This window comes from Glycine soja, chromosome 3, assembly GCF_004193775.1.
Source record: "Glycine soja cultivar W05 chromosome 3, ASM419377v2, whole genome shotgun sequence".
Taxonomy (NCBI): domain Eukaryota; kingdom Viridiplantae; phylum Streptophyta; class Magnoliopsida; order Fabales; family Fabaceae; genus Glycine; species Glycine soja.
Window position 1 is genome coordinate 21,057,338 of NC_041004.1, and position 15,729 is coordinate 21,073,066.

The window sequence follows — 15,729 nt, forward strand, 5'->3', positions numbered from 1 at the left end:
TAGTGATCAAGGGGTTCCCACGAACCCTAAGAGAATAAATGTCATTCCTGAGTGGCTCACTCTACCAAGTATAAGAAAAATTTGGGGCTTCCATGACTTAACAAACTTTTACAAAAGGTTTGTCCCTTATTTGTCTATATTTGTAGCACCACTCATTGAGCTGGTGAGGAACCATGTTCCCTCATGGGAAAATGCCCAGGAAATGAGTTTTCAGACCTTACCTTACTCCAACATACCAAACGCCACTAATATATATGTTTTTATTCTTTTTATAAGTGTTGAGGGAAGAAGCCCAGAGTTTCAAGAACCTATGGATTTGAGGTCAAATCCTTTTCAAGGGGGAGGGAATGATGCAATCCTACCCCTCAAGGGCATTGGATAGAAAACTCCAAGAAGATTAGGCCAGATATGCAAGAGAAGGCCCTAGGGTTCTCATGAGCCTTAGGGTAGATTTCGGGCCCATGGGCTAAGTGTGAGCCCACTTATCTTTTTACATATTAGATTAAGATTTCATTATTTTTGGGTCTTATATTTAGGGCTCCATAATGTAGGTAGGGTACCCTAGAAATGTAGGATTTTTTAGCTTTTGTATTTTAGGGCACCTAGACTAGTTTTTATATTAGGGGTAGTTTTGTAATTTCACATGCATTAAGTGAATATTTGATGTGTGTGTTAGGAGGTGAAATGTCCTTCATGCTTTACAGGGGGAGGTAATTTCACATCATATAGTCACACTTTGTGCATGTCCTTCATGTAATTTCACATGCATTAAGTAAATTTTAGAGGGGGAGGTGAGCATTTCCTTGCTACACCCCATTGCCACATCATATAGTCACACTTTGTGCATGTCCTTCATGCTTTACATGCCTCATGACACCTAAGCACACTTAGTGGATAATCTTGGATTAGTAGGCTGAACCATAGCTAAAATTCACTAATCATAATTAGTGAAATTTTGGCTCCACACATTCAATTTCAAATTCAAGTAAAATTTGAATAGAAATTCAAATTTCCCTCCAATTTTGTGTGACACTTAGGCTATAAATAGAGGTCATGTGTGTGCATTTTTTCAACTTTGATCATTTGAGAATTTCACTTCAAAGTTCAGACCTCTTTTATTCCTTAGTCTTAGCTTAAAGGATGTTGATCTTTCTTTTATTTAAGATACAATTTGTAAGTAAGTTACCAAAACTTTTTGTGTTGTAGACGGCGAAGAGTAAATAGAAATAGAATAGGAATTTCTCCACTCATCTTCTCTTACCTTTAAGCTCTTATCCATGTCTTCCTATGGTGGTGAGCTTCTTCTTGACTTATCTTCTCCTTGAAGTGGCGTCTCCAATCATCTTTCTTCTTTCTTCACTCCGCTGCCATTAAACTTCAAGAAGCAAAGGACTCCATTGATGAAGACGATCCAAGGCCTACAAGCTCCACATGGAGCTACATCACAGGCGAGATGGTAAATCTAGTCGACCTCTAATAGTAGAGGCTCAATGACATCATGTCAAATGATGAAGGTGTTGGCGTTCGAGTTAGTGGCGGCATTCGCCTTGGTAGCCTCTCGAATCTTAACATCAAGCTGGATGAGACTCCTTGTCCCGAGTACGCCTATGGCACCAAATCGTGTGAAGTGCGAACGTACAAGCACCACACTGCGTCCTTCACATCCTGAGAGTTCAATAGTCCCAATAGACAGTGCCTCAGGATTCTAGCGATGATTGTAGAATCTCCCACGACAAGGGAATCCTCTCCCATTTCCCTTCCATATCATCACGAATCTCGACCGTGCGAGGAGGATGGCTTTGAACCCCGCGAGGGGAGCGATGGCTCTGGGGAGTGGATGTGAGAGAGGTAGAGGCCGACGAGGATTAGGGGGGGGGGATGAAGAAGAGGAATACCAGGCGAAGGTAGGGGTTAGAGGAGAGGAAGGTGATTAGGGTTTTCAAAACATAACAGTCATCAAATGAAAGTGAGAGTGAGAAGGATAGAGTAAGAAGCAAGAGAGTAAAAGGCACTTACTTCTAAGACGGTTTTCTAAAAATCGTCTTAGAAGGACAACCTTCTAAGACGATTTTCGTATAATCGTCTTCATTGAAAAATTCCATATTTACAAAATTGCCATAGCCCAATATACTAAGATGGTTCTTGGGGAACCGTTGTCATTTCATTGTCGTAGAAAACACTTTTTCTAGTAGTGTGATGATATTTGTATTTTTAGTATATATGTATATATATAAATTGATGACTCTAACGATCATTCTTAAATGCAAATATTGTATAAAAATATGAATAATTTATAGTGTAGACTAAATCATTGTTAGGAATGACACTGAAACAAGATGTCCTTGAATAGTAATCTCTCTCATAATCATCACATTTGATAAAAATACATTTCATTCTCGACCGATACTTACACCAATGTGTATTTTTAAATTTAATATCATAAATGCTACCAATGAATTCTGTAAAATAAAAATTGCCAACTAATTTTTGCCAAACACAAAAAAAAGTCTCAAATGCAATCCATAGTATAAAATTTGGATACTTTTTTTTTACCTACTAATATGACAATAGTGTTACCGTAAAAAAAAAGATAAAAAATAATTAATGATATGTGAAGAAAATAAAGACCTGGCAGATATGACTGTGACTATGAAGGCCATATATGGGCCACATTTTTTGTCTTGTGAATGTCCAAGTCCAACCAGAGAATAGAAAAAAGATAAATAACCAATGCCCTATTTCTTACGCCTACTCCACGGTCAAACTCAAATATATTCCCTCTCCTCTCTTTCTCTCACTGCACATAATATTGGGGCCCTTATATCTAGATTTCAGATACAGAAAAAAAAGCAAGTAGACCCTGCGATAAATACATCCTCAAAAGTAACGCCGATTAGAAGAGTATCTATCGGTTCCTTCTTCTCTATATCTATCCATTACCACTTTTTTTAACCTCCTCAACAGTTTCTTTCTTGTCTCCCTCTTCATTCTTCGTTTCTCCCCTACTTTTTCTTTTGACCAAAACTCCCTTTTCTCTTCTTGATATAAGAGAAAGAAAAGGACACACTCGCTATTTTTTTTCACAATCATATTTGTGTGAAGTATTATTTATTAGCAAAGTTTATGAATAATTTTTTTCAAAAAATCTTGCCAATAAACTTTAGTATAATCTCTTTATTTATTTATTTTCTTTTTATCCATCGGACTCATTAAATCTAAAATATTACTTAAAAAATTTAAATATAATATCACTGAAACTAAAAACATGTTGGTCATTCAATATTTTGTTGTTCTTATTTACATATATTTTTATTTGGTAAATCTAAGATATTTTAGACCTAAAATCATTGACTAATATTCTAAAATATTAAAATTTGTTTAAGAGTTTTATCTCTTCCAACGAGCGATTGAATACTTAACCAATATAAATATCTACTAACCATACTACACAATTCACATCATATAGTTCATGCTTATGGTTAGCCTATAAAACACAACAGCCACAGATAGCATAATAATTGTACCCCCCTACCACCCACAATAAATGTGGTAATGTGTTAGATTCCGTAATAGGCCCATGTGTCATGTGTGCATGTCTCATGCACGTACGTATATCACATATGAATGATTTTATATGCACTTAACCCTCTGGTATAAGATTGCTTGTTCTCAAGGTCATCAAGTTGAAGCTATGAGTTTGAAACATCCCTATCTATGTCTTTAATTATATGTTCCTGAAACATCACTCTCTAGGCTTTAACTTTGAACCTAGCTAGCTACTATCCCTTTGCTTCCTTAAATTAGTTTATCTATATATATACACACTCCTGTGACAAACAATAGTGTCTTACTGTCTTATATTGTCCCCTTTTACTGCTATTCCCTCTCTGTCTCCTTTCTGTTTTTCTGTCTTACATAACAAATAGATACAAACATTGAAATTGTTGAGTTTTTTTTTTTTTTTTGCATTTTATTATATTGTTTCTCATGATGTTGAGAACAACTGAAAAGGTGTGCTACACTCCTGATTTTAATGAGAAACCAATCATGTTTCTCAAGCAAACAAGTGTTGGTGGTGGTGGAAACAAGAAGAGGGTCACAGGAACTTGGACTTTCAGATTTCCAAAAGACCCTAAATTTTCACCTGTGAGATTCTTGCAGCAACTTGGAGCAAAAGTGGCAAGTGCTATAAGAGTTGTTTCCATGAGAAGGAGATCCTCTAGGAAGGTTTCTTCATCCTCTTTGGTCAGAACACGTTCTGTGTCAGACCCCCCTGATTCACATCGTGCCAAAGCTGTTGAAGATTGTATTGAGTTCTTACATTCTTCTTCATCTAGGGAGAGACCCAGTTCAGTTTCTGAAAGTTCTCTCTAGGAATGCTTGTAATTTCTACATGCAAGAGATCGATGTATATTAGAGAAAAAATGGTATGCTTTATTGGTTTCCATTGACATGTTCATTAGTAGGAAATAGAAGTTAATCATTTGTACACAGTGCCACTTTGGTATTGGAGTTTGAGTAGAGATTGAGATTCTCATATAAGCATTGGTTTAAATTATGGTTTGAATTGTGAACCTTGATCGTTGATTCATAAGAATACATTGTATCTAGTTCTACTTTGTCATGGTCCTGATATGATAGTCGGTTTTTATTTATTTCCTCACCATCATTACCCGAAATTGATTAATGACCAACTATCCTTTCTTTAGTTATGTTGTTGTCAATATTGTTTTCAGAATGCTGATTGATTTATATATAACAAATTTATGATTCTCTTAGATTTGAAAAGAAAAATATTTTTTTGTCATAAAAAAGTGGTAGAACGGAGAAACTCTAAATATTAATAGACAAGGCCTCATGGTATATAATATGGTATGTCAAGACTTCTAGAAGAGATTCATCTAAAATATTACTGGACAGGTTCGAACTATAAACAATTTCACCTTATTATAATTACTGAACTAGTTTTTAAATATTAAAAAAACTTTTAGAAAAGGATTGCTCACTGAGTTTGAAAATTAAGATGAATAAAATCTTATTGGCAAAGAAAATCAAACTTACATCTTATTAGAATATAAATTTATTTTTTTATCAACTAAATTAACCTTTATTATTACGCAATTGCATATGTTTATGCATCTGTAATTTATTGAAAGGAAATCAAAACTTAAATCATGCACATTTTCAAATATCTCACTTTCTTTCCGCCTAATAAATATTTGTTTTGGTAAAGTTGTCTTTTACATTATGAACAAAGGAGTTTTTTTTTGTCTGAGAACAAAGGAGTTACAAGCATTATTTTTTTTATTATTATAAAAACAACAAGCATTATTCCTTTGCTACTAACGCAATTTTAATTTTAAGCTAAAGATAGTTAGGCATTTTTTTTCAAAGCACAGTCATTATATGATTATAAATCTGACATTACGATAAAATTCGCCAATTTTGCAGTTTACCTTTGGTCCTTTACCCTTTTCAACAGTTGTTGAGTCAGAGTTACAAGCTTTTGAATTAGGCAAACGGACAAAAAGGTACGTGGCCTAACAAAATAGTATGAAATTTGTGAGAGAATGAAAGAGACGAGTAGTCTAAAAATTATTTCAAGTGCGAGAGGAAAGAGATTATGACAAATATGAAATTTGATTAAAAGATAAATAAAATTTAATTAAAAATTATTTTTTATTGAAGATTGAATTTGAATAATATTAGAACAATTTAATTTTAATTTTAATATATTAATTATTTTTATTCAATCACTTGGTTATTTTAACTAATGTTAGAATAACCATTTATAAATTAAATAACTTTTTTGCGATGTTGGTTGATGATTGCAATTAATTAGGCCATGCACAAGCAATTTTCAATGTTTTGTGAAGCCCAAGACAAATTAAACCATTCAAGATGCTTGCTGAAAGTTTCTTGTTAATTATGATACGTCGCTACCCCACAGCTCATAGACAAGATCATGCTCGTGTATCTAGGCCTCTTCTATCCATCACTTTGAAAGCCACTACCAGCCATATCCTGGAAATCAGTGAATATACATTCTTCAATTGGCTTCCACTTTTCCATAATCCTTTGACCAGCAGAGTACAAGAATTTTATCCCAAAATTACCCATTGAGCAGGGAATCCAACGACTATATGTAATACTAGTACTAGTACATAATCTTCACTTTAGCTATAAATAAATAGAAATCAACTATAAAATCGAACAAACAGTATGTTTGGATTAGCTTCATGGGAACAAATAACTAATTAATTTTTCAAGTGAAGATAAAGCAATAAATAGTTGTTTTTTACTTTTTTATAGTTGCATTGTGATTTTATGGGATAAAAACTGATACTCATGCATGTGTTATCCAGATTGAATGGTCCTTCAATTTATTGGGAAATCGATCATCATATCTATTAAGTTTGTGATTCTTGCTGGTGGTCGATCTTCTTTTTCAGGAAGTTATTTGTATTATAATTAATTCTGAGTGAAGCTTGAGACATGTAAAGAGGGTTCTTTCCAAGAGGTCTAACTAAGCCAGGTGCAAGGTGGTTCCGAAGTCCCATGAAAAAGTGCGTAAAAGAATTTTGACCTAAGAATTGTTTCCTAGTGACGCCTTATTTATCTACTCCTTTTGTCTTGCTTTAGTTGAAATGAATTAATAACTTTGCTAAAGCAACATCAGTCTAATATCATCAACATCGTCATCCACTGGAACCTGTAAACAAGATTGGACGGTTATCTATAAAGCATATTCAATTAAAAAATTGTGACAAAAAGGAATCGTAGGGCACGCAATGATGGAACAAGCAGAATAGAAAGCACCAAAGTTCACACGTACGCTAATAATGTCAATCCATTAATCATACCATGGTTAGAAAAAGCAAAAATTCCAAAGGTCATTCTGAGTAAATGGCTCATATCATCATTAAGAATCCACTGAGAGATTTTCGAGATCACAGATTCCTTGACTAGGCACTTTGTTCAAACTCGGAAGATATCTTGTAAGGATCAAGCTTTGATATTTTGCCCCAACATTACATGTAGTTATAGAAATGGGATTGATAGGCCATGCAAAATTTCTGGATGGAAAATAGAAGAAAGTCAAAATTTATTTACATGAGGCAGTTATATTTTTTATATGTGGCCGTTATTATTTAGTATTAGCAAAAAATAGGGACTCCGTGCTTAACTGTTTTTTTTATTTTTTTAAATAAAAAGGAAAATAATAAAAGTTAATGGGTGATTTGTGAAGGTAGTTATAACGATAAAATAATAACTTATGAATGTAATTATTGGAATAAAATGTGCATAAAAATGTTTACACCAAAATATCTTATTTTTTATATATATTTATAGATTAACATGAAGTTATTTTCTACATGTGACTGTTGTTATTGTTATATATATATATATATATATTCGCTGAATATTTTAAGCTCTTCTTTCATAATACATTCATATTTCGATTCCTTTCTTGGATCTGGATTAGATACTACTTCTAGTATACCTAGAACAACTTACAACCAAGAGTAGGAGGACGACCAAAAGTCAATCTAATCCCTAACTTATTCTTCTATGGAACCTTATGATGTTATCTGACCATTTTAGCATTGATAAGGAAACCCTTAGGAAAGACTTTTACTCTTCAGAGAATGAACTTCAAAGGAGATGGTTTTTCCAACATTACAAGGGTGCAAACCGAAGACAGATCCAAGACAAATTCTATGAATTTGTCGAAAGAGTCAAAATTAATGTCCTTTTCTTTGATTGATTCAATGCTTATACCATCAGAAAGCATATAGATTACCCATGGAAACAAGACATCATAGGTGATCGAGCAACAAATGTCATAACAAACTGGCAAATGAAGGATGGTGAGTTAATCCAATCAGAATTACCTCCCACAACACAATATCAACTACCAAATGTCAAAGATAGTAACAATAAGCCTGTCATGGCAGTCCCATTCAAAACCAAAGATGTCAACAAGGAAGTAACCTCCAAAGACATTAAGAGCCTAATGGAACAGGCAAATTACACCAACAAATATTTACAAGTTTCAGGAGAAACCATTAAAACTAAGGTCGTTCCTAAACAAAAAATAGTTGAGGAAGCTTCGCCGAGCATTCCCATTGAAAAACCATTATTCAAGCCGTTCAAAGTTAGTGATAAAGCTAAACGGAAAATTAGGGAACTTAGAAAAACTAAATCCTTAATTGAAGGAGAAGGAGACAACCATAGTGAATTACTAAACAAAATTGGTAGTTTACTTAAGGTCATTCCATAAACTCCCCAAACTTCGGAAAATACTTCCTAAATGGTAACAAGAAGTACCTCAAAATTAATTAATGTTATTAATGAAGATAGTGACCAAAACTCCGACAATGCAACTGAGATAAGATCAGTAGCAGAAAAGAATATAAATCCAATTAATTTCAAACACTGGAAAACACCTTCTAAATTATATTATCAACGCCCAACTGTCCCTGACCTTCTATTAGAAGAAAGAGGTGAAAACAATTTTAAGAGTTTTAGTGCAAACAATATCTATGAATGGAACATAGATGCACAAACAGAGTATAACATCATGAATACACTCCAACATATGACCATGGTAGCTACAGCCTACCAAACCTCCCATGAATGTTCGGAAGAAACCATTATAGATATTTTAGTGCACTACTAAAAAAGCTTCTTTTTACGACATCATATTTACCATTTTAATTTTTAATGTGTCCCTCGCGTCTGTTCCTCTTCTTTTCGCAAATGTGGCACTTGTTCCTTTTCTTTCCCAGCTGGCGTCTGTTCCTCTCCCCACTCCCTAGTTGTCTTCTCCTTCTCCTTTTCTCTCCTCTTTCCATTACATTTCTCCACCTTTTCCCTGGTACCACCACCACCCCCATTCCCCTCTCCTCCAGTAAAACTACAAAAAACCCTAACCCCCATAAAACCCAAACCCCTGTCGCGATGAAATCTCCACCCCCAAATAGCTCTTTGGAATAGAATCAAGGAACTTACCAAATCCATTACATCCTATTTGGGTTTTGGCGTGTTTCCGGTGTGAAAGAAGGAAAAAGAAATGCCTACAGGTGAAATCAAAAGACTACTAGTTTTCTTGTTAATTTGTGGCATGTTGGGAAAGGCTTGAACTTTTGGGAATTTTCTCAGTTTCAATTTTTCAGGAGATTCAGAGAAATAGCTAACTCTTCTTCATCATCAATTTTCTCAGTTTCAATTTTTGTACCATGCTTTCTCACGATTTCTTATTTCTGTTTTTAGATACTTAATTCCTTATTAAAATTTTCTTATTGCAAATTTGCAATTGCCTGATTTTGAACAAGTTGATGTTGATTACTATGGTGTATGTGCTTGATCGAGACTTCGAGCGTTGCTGTTCGAGAATTCAATTACTTTTTTTTATGCTTAATTTTGTCTTGTTGATGGCAATTTCTTAATACCCTTACCTGCGAGAAATCTTCCAAGCAATTTTTTGTTTGTTTATTTCCTTATTGCAAAATGGTGATTACGAGTAGAATTTCATGCTAAAAGAAAAATTCTAAATCATTCATTATTTTTTGGAATTTTTTAAGATATTGTTTGATTTTTTTATTATAATTTTTTAAGTATGATATTAGACTGGTTATTAGTCTATCAAATGAGTCTTAGTACGTGGAAAAATTGTAAATCTTTGATACTAGATTTAATTCTTATCAATAAATAAAGACTGATTATTAGTGGTTAGAATATTTAAGATTCCATTAAAGATCCAATATTAGTGGTTAGAATATTTAAGATTCCATTAAAGATCCAATATTACTGTGGTTACAATAAATTAGTAAATTTAAAAAATATTTTAAAATATAATTAAATTATAAATTATTTGACTAAGTGTTTATACCTTTTGTATAAAACCTATAATTAAATTTATTTTTCATTTGGATGTACTTTGATATAAGCTTTTCCCTTTTCATTCTTTGAGGATAGTCAACAGGGACATTCAAATGCAAATTTGATACTAGGTTTTCTTTGATGTTCAATCATTTCACATTTTTTTCTTTTGTCTCTTCTAAATGCTCAGTTTTATGCTAATGGCGGTTGCCTAATTTTTGTGCAGGAATTTAAGGGCAAGGTTGCTGGTGATGCATTTGTTAGTGGGATTATCTATAGCTTAGCTTCTGATCAAAGCCTTTTCCAGGTAATTTTGAAATTTTTACACACTCTGTTTGTTCATCATGTTCCAGTGTATTTGAGCATTGAAATCTCTATACCTATCGCGTAAGCATTAATAATTTGATTGTTGGATTTTATTGATTATCATTTTATACATCTATGCTTAGCTGTAGACATAATTCTTCTGAATTTGGCCATGGTTTTGAATTGGATGATAATGCTTAGATAGTCATTTAAGAATTTTTTTTTCTCTATATGAATATAGGCTGCATTGTCTAACTGTCCCCGGTAAATTATTTTATTTGGATATATTGACAACTTGCATATCAAAAACAAACCGTTCATAGGATTCATAGTATAGCACTTGTGGTCGTGATGTTGATAAGATTTAGTGTTTCATGGGAATTTGAAAGTTGTATTGTATCTTAAACAGAGAAATATCTTTCTGAGCTCATTAGTGTATTTGACATCTTACTTTTAAAATGGGGTTATGCTATAGATTCATGATCCCAGTAAGCATAAGAGGAAGTGCTTACGTTTTAAAATAAGATATTTTTTGAATTTAATCCAACGTTTTAAAATGATATTTTTTTTTTATATAATTATAATCAAATAAAATGTAGGCCAGTTTGATTTATAAATCCTAAGCTTTAGCAGCAATGTAGGCAATTCTAGAAGTGCTTACGTTTGAGATTGTATAATTCCATGATTTTGTTGCAAGTGTACAGAGTGCATGCATAAAGTTTAGACAACTGCGCTGATTTCCGATCCAACACCATTAAGCCTCTCACAATGTGTAATGGCAGGGTGCTTAACTCTTTTTCTATTTGTTTTCATTTTAAAGGAGAAAAACAATATCTTATATTATATTATGTTTTAGGGACTCACTTTTAGGGACAAGTTATGAATCAATGACTAGGAAAAAGCCAAAAGCTAATTAGTTATCACCAAATATACTAAATGTAGTAACTTCTTTTTTATTCATTTGCTCTTCAATATGTAGCAAGGGTGCAGAAAAATATTTCAAGCATGGATCGCGTCTAAAATGGCATGAAGGAGCTGTTTCAAGGGAGAGCATTAGTGCAGTGAAGAAGCTTGGTCATCTTAAGGTTTGTCGTGTTTCCTACTGTCTTGTCAGTAATTGCTGGATTTGAATCTTCAATTAATTAGTGTACTCCAGTGTGTGTGTGTATTAATTTTGTGAATTGTAATGACCCATCATTATTCTCAATGCAAGATATTGTATCACAAAATGTGGACTCTTCAAGGCGAAGCATAAAAATCAAATAAATGAAAAATTATTTTTACTAAGGTAACCAGGTATCACAATTTTATGAATGCTAACATGTTAAACTTTTCTTAATGAAGATTTTTTTTAACACTATTTTTAAAGAAATATTTAATCTATTTTTTATCTCCTGCCACATCATCTGCAGGATGAAGTCTGCAATGCCACAAAATTTGATCTACCAAATAAGGATAGAAAGGATTCCCAAGGAATATGCTTTTTGGGCAAGGTATGTGGAGTGAGCAGCTCCTTTACATCATATCTATTTCATGGTGATGAGAAGTCTTTACAAATCACTTTTGAACTAATTCTTATTAGATCTAATTTTGCACTTTTTTTTGTTAGATCTAATTCTTGTTAGTCCATTTAATAGCCCTGCAAAATGTGTTATTTTTCATCTAAACATGTGACCTTTTTTTGAACACTGTAGGTGCTGGATTTGGATCTAAGAGAAAATATATGTTTCGGAAAGTAACCATCCAGCTCAAGCTTGTGGAGGGTGACTCTGTTGAAACTGGACCATTTCTATGTAAGTGGAAATTTTATCTTTTATTTTAAAGAAAAAATTTGCCCATGATGCTCTTTTGATGTTTTAGTATGATGCTTGTGATAATTACTATTTACTAGCTATAGTGCTTAGTTAACAATGAACATAATTTACGGTGTACATATTCTGCTCAATGCATTGAGCTTTTCTCAAGTTCAGACAACCCGATTTGCATCAATGAATTGAATATTACCAGTTTAGGCATCATGGAGATTCCTATTTGCTTAGGTGGCTCCATTTCATCCTGTGGCTCCACTTTATATGTGCTCATGTTTTCCTGATTTGATTTGCCCCCTCTGCCACCTTGCCACTCCTATTTCTTATTATTCAATTCTCCTCCTTTAGCATTTTTAAGTTAAATTAGTTTTTCTTTCTTGACTTGATGTTTTAATTTTTTATTCAAAATTTTAAATTATGATTTTTAAAATTATTTAAAATTGATTTAATTTTATCCTTTTTTGTCTAAATTAAATTAATCATATTTAAAAATATATTTATAATCGTTTAAAATAAGACGATGTTAAATTTTCATCAAATATGATTTCTCCATGACGATGATTTAATTTAGATAATAAAATTAAATTGAATTAATTTAAGCAATTAAGAGGATTAAGTTATCTTGAAAAAATTAAAAGAATAAATTAAATTTAACAAATAAATTAGAGGAAAAAATTAATTTAACTATCTTTCTTCCAAGATTAGTGGGCTTGGTGCCTTTACATCTGGTTTTGGGCAATCCATTCTTGGCTAGTGCTTATCATAGTTTTGGGCAATCCATTCTTGGTGCCTCTCACTGTCTTGTCTTCTTCCCTTGTGTTCATTTTTCTTATCATAGTTTATTTGTTGTAATGCTTTCTCTGTTCGTTTTTCTTATCATAGTTTATTTGCTGTAATGCTTTCTCTGTTCGTTTCAGCAACTAGAAAGTTCAAGTCTTTTCAGCTCAAAGCTGAATTTTGGGAATCAATTAAATATGGGTACCTTCAATTTCTATTCTCCATTTTGTGCCTTCAATTAAATTTGGGAATCAATTTCTGCACTCCCATGTTTGCTTCCTGCACTCTTTTTGAAATGTAACTTACATTCTGGAATCCCGCGGTCTACGGCTCTACACATGCTAAAACATTTGCAATATTTACAAGATCCAATGTCTCTTGGATTCCAATATATATGTCTTAACTTCTTAGTCATATATAGTTTCTGATACAACTTTTAATTCACTCCCTTTTTGGCTGCCAACCTTGCAAACGAAGGGTGGAATCCGTAGGCCATAGTGTCTTTTGATTTTGATACAAGAAATGCTATAATGCATGGACCTCTTTGGGTCAAAGGTAGAATCCAATGCACTTCAAAATGTCCTTTGTGACATAGGTTCCTCGCTAAGGAACTTATATTAGATAGAATAAGTCGCAAAGAGGTTATGGTCTTGGTCTTGCTACTCTTCGTGCATGAAGATTCTTTAATTCATTTTCTTTCTTCTATTGGTTTAAGTTAAAAAGTTCACGTCTCATTTAATTATTCTTTTCTGTCGATTGTCTTGATTTTTTTTAAAAAAATAACAAAAGTAGAAGTTATTTAATTTAGGTTAAAGTAAAACTTTAGTCTCTTATCTACATTTTTTGAGTTAATATATATGTTGCTAGAAAGTAAATAATATTAATAATAAAGTTTAGGATAGCAACTAGTGAGAAACCCAGTGACTAGAGTATGTAGAAAGTCATAATCACATAACTGGTTCATTCAAATCTTCCTTGTTTGAACATTTTTTTCTTGCGTAACTATAAGATTTTTCGGAAACCACCAATGCAATATATATGCTTTTTTGTTCTGAATATTGAAAAGAAAAGAGAAAAGGAACAGTAGAAAAAGAAATTAAAGTGCAATTAATTGCAGTTCACTGTGTTACACCCAGTGAATAAATTTAATTTCACCCCCTTCCCCCCTAACATTCCTAATGACCCTACGAAAATCTCTCTCAAATTTATCTAAACAATATAACGTGTACGCAAGCTTCCCATTAATGCCTACTTCTCTTTGAGTTTGTCTTGCATTTCATGTTAATAGTTGGCTGTCCTTTTTATGCATATTATGGTGTTCTGTGAGTTTGTCTATCAATTAATTCCAGTGCTATTTTTTTGTTCTCTTTGTATAATTTATATTAATTGGTGCTTGCTATTTGAAATAACACAGACTTGGCGATTAAGGTCATTCTCTAATGTTGATAATAGCCCAGCATCTTTGCTAGCTTTTAGTGGCAACAACAATGTACATGCTTTATATGACTTTTTACTAAATTACAGGTGACTAACCTTTTAAATTCTTTATAGCTTCCTTTCCAGGTTTTTTAATTGAGACTTTGGCATGTTTTGGTAAACAAGTTAACTAAGCATTTATTCTATAAGTTCTTATAAAATGAGAGCTTATTTGTAAACATGATTGTGAAGTCTATTGAAAAAAAAAATATTATTTTGACAAGCTTGACTATGAAATAAGCTAAACAATGCTTTTAGGAAGGTCATCGGTCATTTTCATTGGCCTAAATTAAATCAGACTTATTTGATATTTACTCTTGTATTTTCAATCATGTGTTGCTGACTAATGTTTTTTTGTCTGCACTCTGCAGATTTCTATTGACCTCACTATCTAGTGTAGACGTACCTGTCTTATGCTCTCCTGTGCCATTTCAAAATTCTGCTTTGTCTTCTCTTGACGTATGTCCTTGGCTCAATATAGATTTTGTTTATTTGTATGGTAACTTTTAAAAACCTTTGACCAACTTTGTGCATGTGGTGACTAGCTAGATCAAGTTTATATTGAGCTCAAGTTAGACTGTCTCTTCTGCTCTCATGTTTGCTTTGTTGTATGGTAACTCTTAACTATAAATAATTGCATTTTCATGAAGCAAATTTTTAAAGTTTCTTACTGCTATATTTACTATTAGTGGTTCATGAGGGATATATGGGCATTTGATAATGGCTTTAACTAAAAATTTTCTTTAATAATTGAATAATAAAAGTAGCTTTACCTAAAAAAACAAAAAAAAAACACATTCTACATCGGTTTTGAGAGGACCGATGTAGAATGATAACGATTCTAAGACGGTTCTGCACCGAAGACTGTCTTAGAATGTTGAACATTCTACATCGGTTCTCAGATGACCGATGTAGAATGCTAATCATTCTAAGACGGTCTTCGGTGTAGGACCGTCTTAGAATCATTAGCATTCTACATCGGTCCTCTTATAATCGATGTAGAATGTTCAACATTCTAAGACGGTTTTTCACGACCGTCGTAGAATAAGTTTTCCCTTTTTACATCGTCCGCTACTACGACGGTTGAAAACTGATGTAGAATGGCTCAAATAACCGATGTAGAAAGCCTTTTTTGTAGTAGTGGTGGCAGGATTTTTCGGACAATTAAAAGGTTGGTGGGATAATTATATCACAAATGAAGAAAAATCAAAGATTTACAATGCAGTTAAGACAGATCTCAATGGAAAAGTCATTACAAATGACGAAGATAAGGAGATTCCTGATGCTGTTAATACATTAATTTTTACAATAGCTCAACACTTCATTGACGACCCATCACTATGGAAAGATAGGTCTGCAGAATTGTTGTCAAACCTTAAGTGTAGAACCTTAGCAGACTTTAGGTGGTATAGAGATACTTTCCTAACTAGGGTTTACACTAGAGAAGATAGTCAACAACCTTTTTGGAAAGAAAAAT

At 32.9% G+C, this 15,729-nt stretch overlaps 1 protein-coding gene and 1 long non-coding RNA gene across 3 annotated transcripts; both read left to right on the forward strand.

Annotated features, from left to right (window-relative positions):
- The first annotated feature begins 3,477 nt into the window (after window positions 1–3,477).
- On the forward strand, window positions 3,478–4,708 carry LOC114406293. The gene has a single exon (XM_028368964.1). The coding sequence runs from the start codon at window positions 3,988–3,990 to the stop codon at window positions 4,372–4,374; it is 387 nt and encodes a 128-aa protein (XP_028224765.1). The 5' UTR covers window positions 3,478–3,987; the 3' UTR covers window positions 4,375–4,708.
- A 4,048-nt stretch (window positions 4,709–8,756) lies between these two features.
- On the forward strand, window positions 8,757–14,928 carry LOC114405436. 2 transcript variants are annotated; one of them, XR_003665218.1, is made up of 9 exons: window positions 8,757–9,086; window positions 10,112–10,192; window positions 11,171–11,276; window positions 11,405–11,479; window positions 11,604–11,684; window positions 11,886–11,984; window positions 12,917–12,977; window positions 14,191–14,300; window positions 14,624–14,928. It is a non-coding gene; the product is annotated as an uncharacterized LOC114405436 (long non-coding RNA). The 2 variants fall into 2 exon arrangements; XR_003665219.1 differs by lacking the exon at window positions 12,917–12,977.
- Window positions 14,929–15,729: the final 801 nt, after the last annotated feature.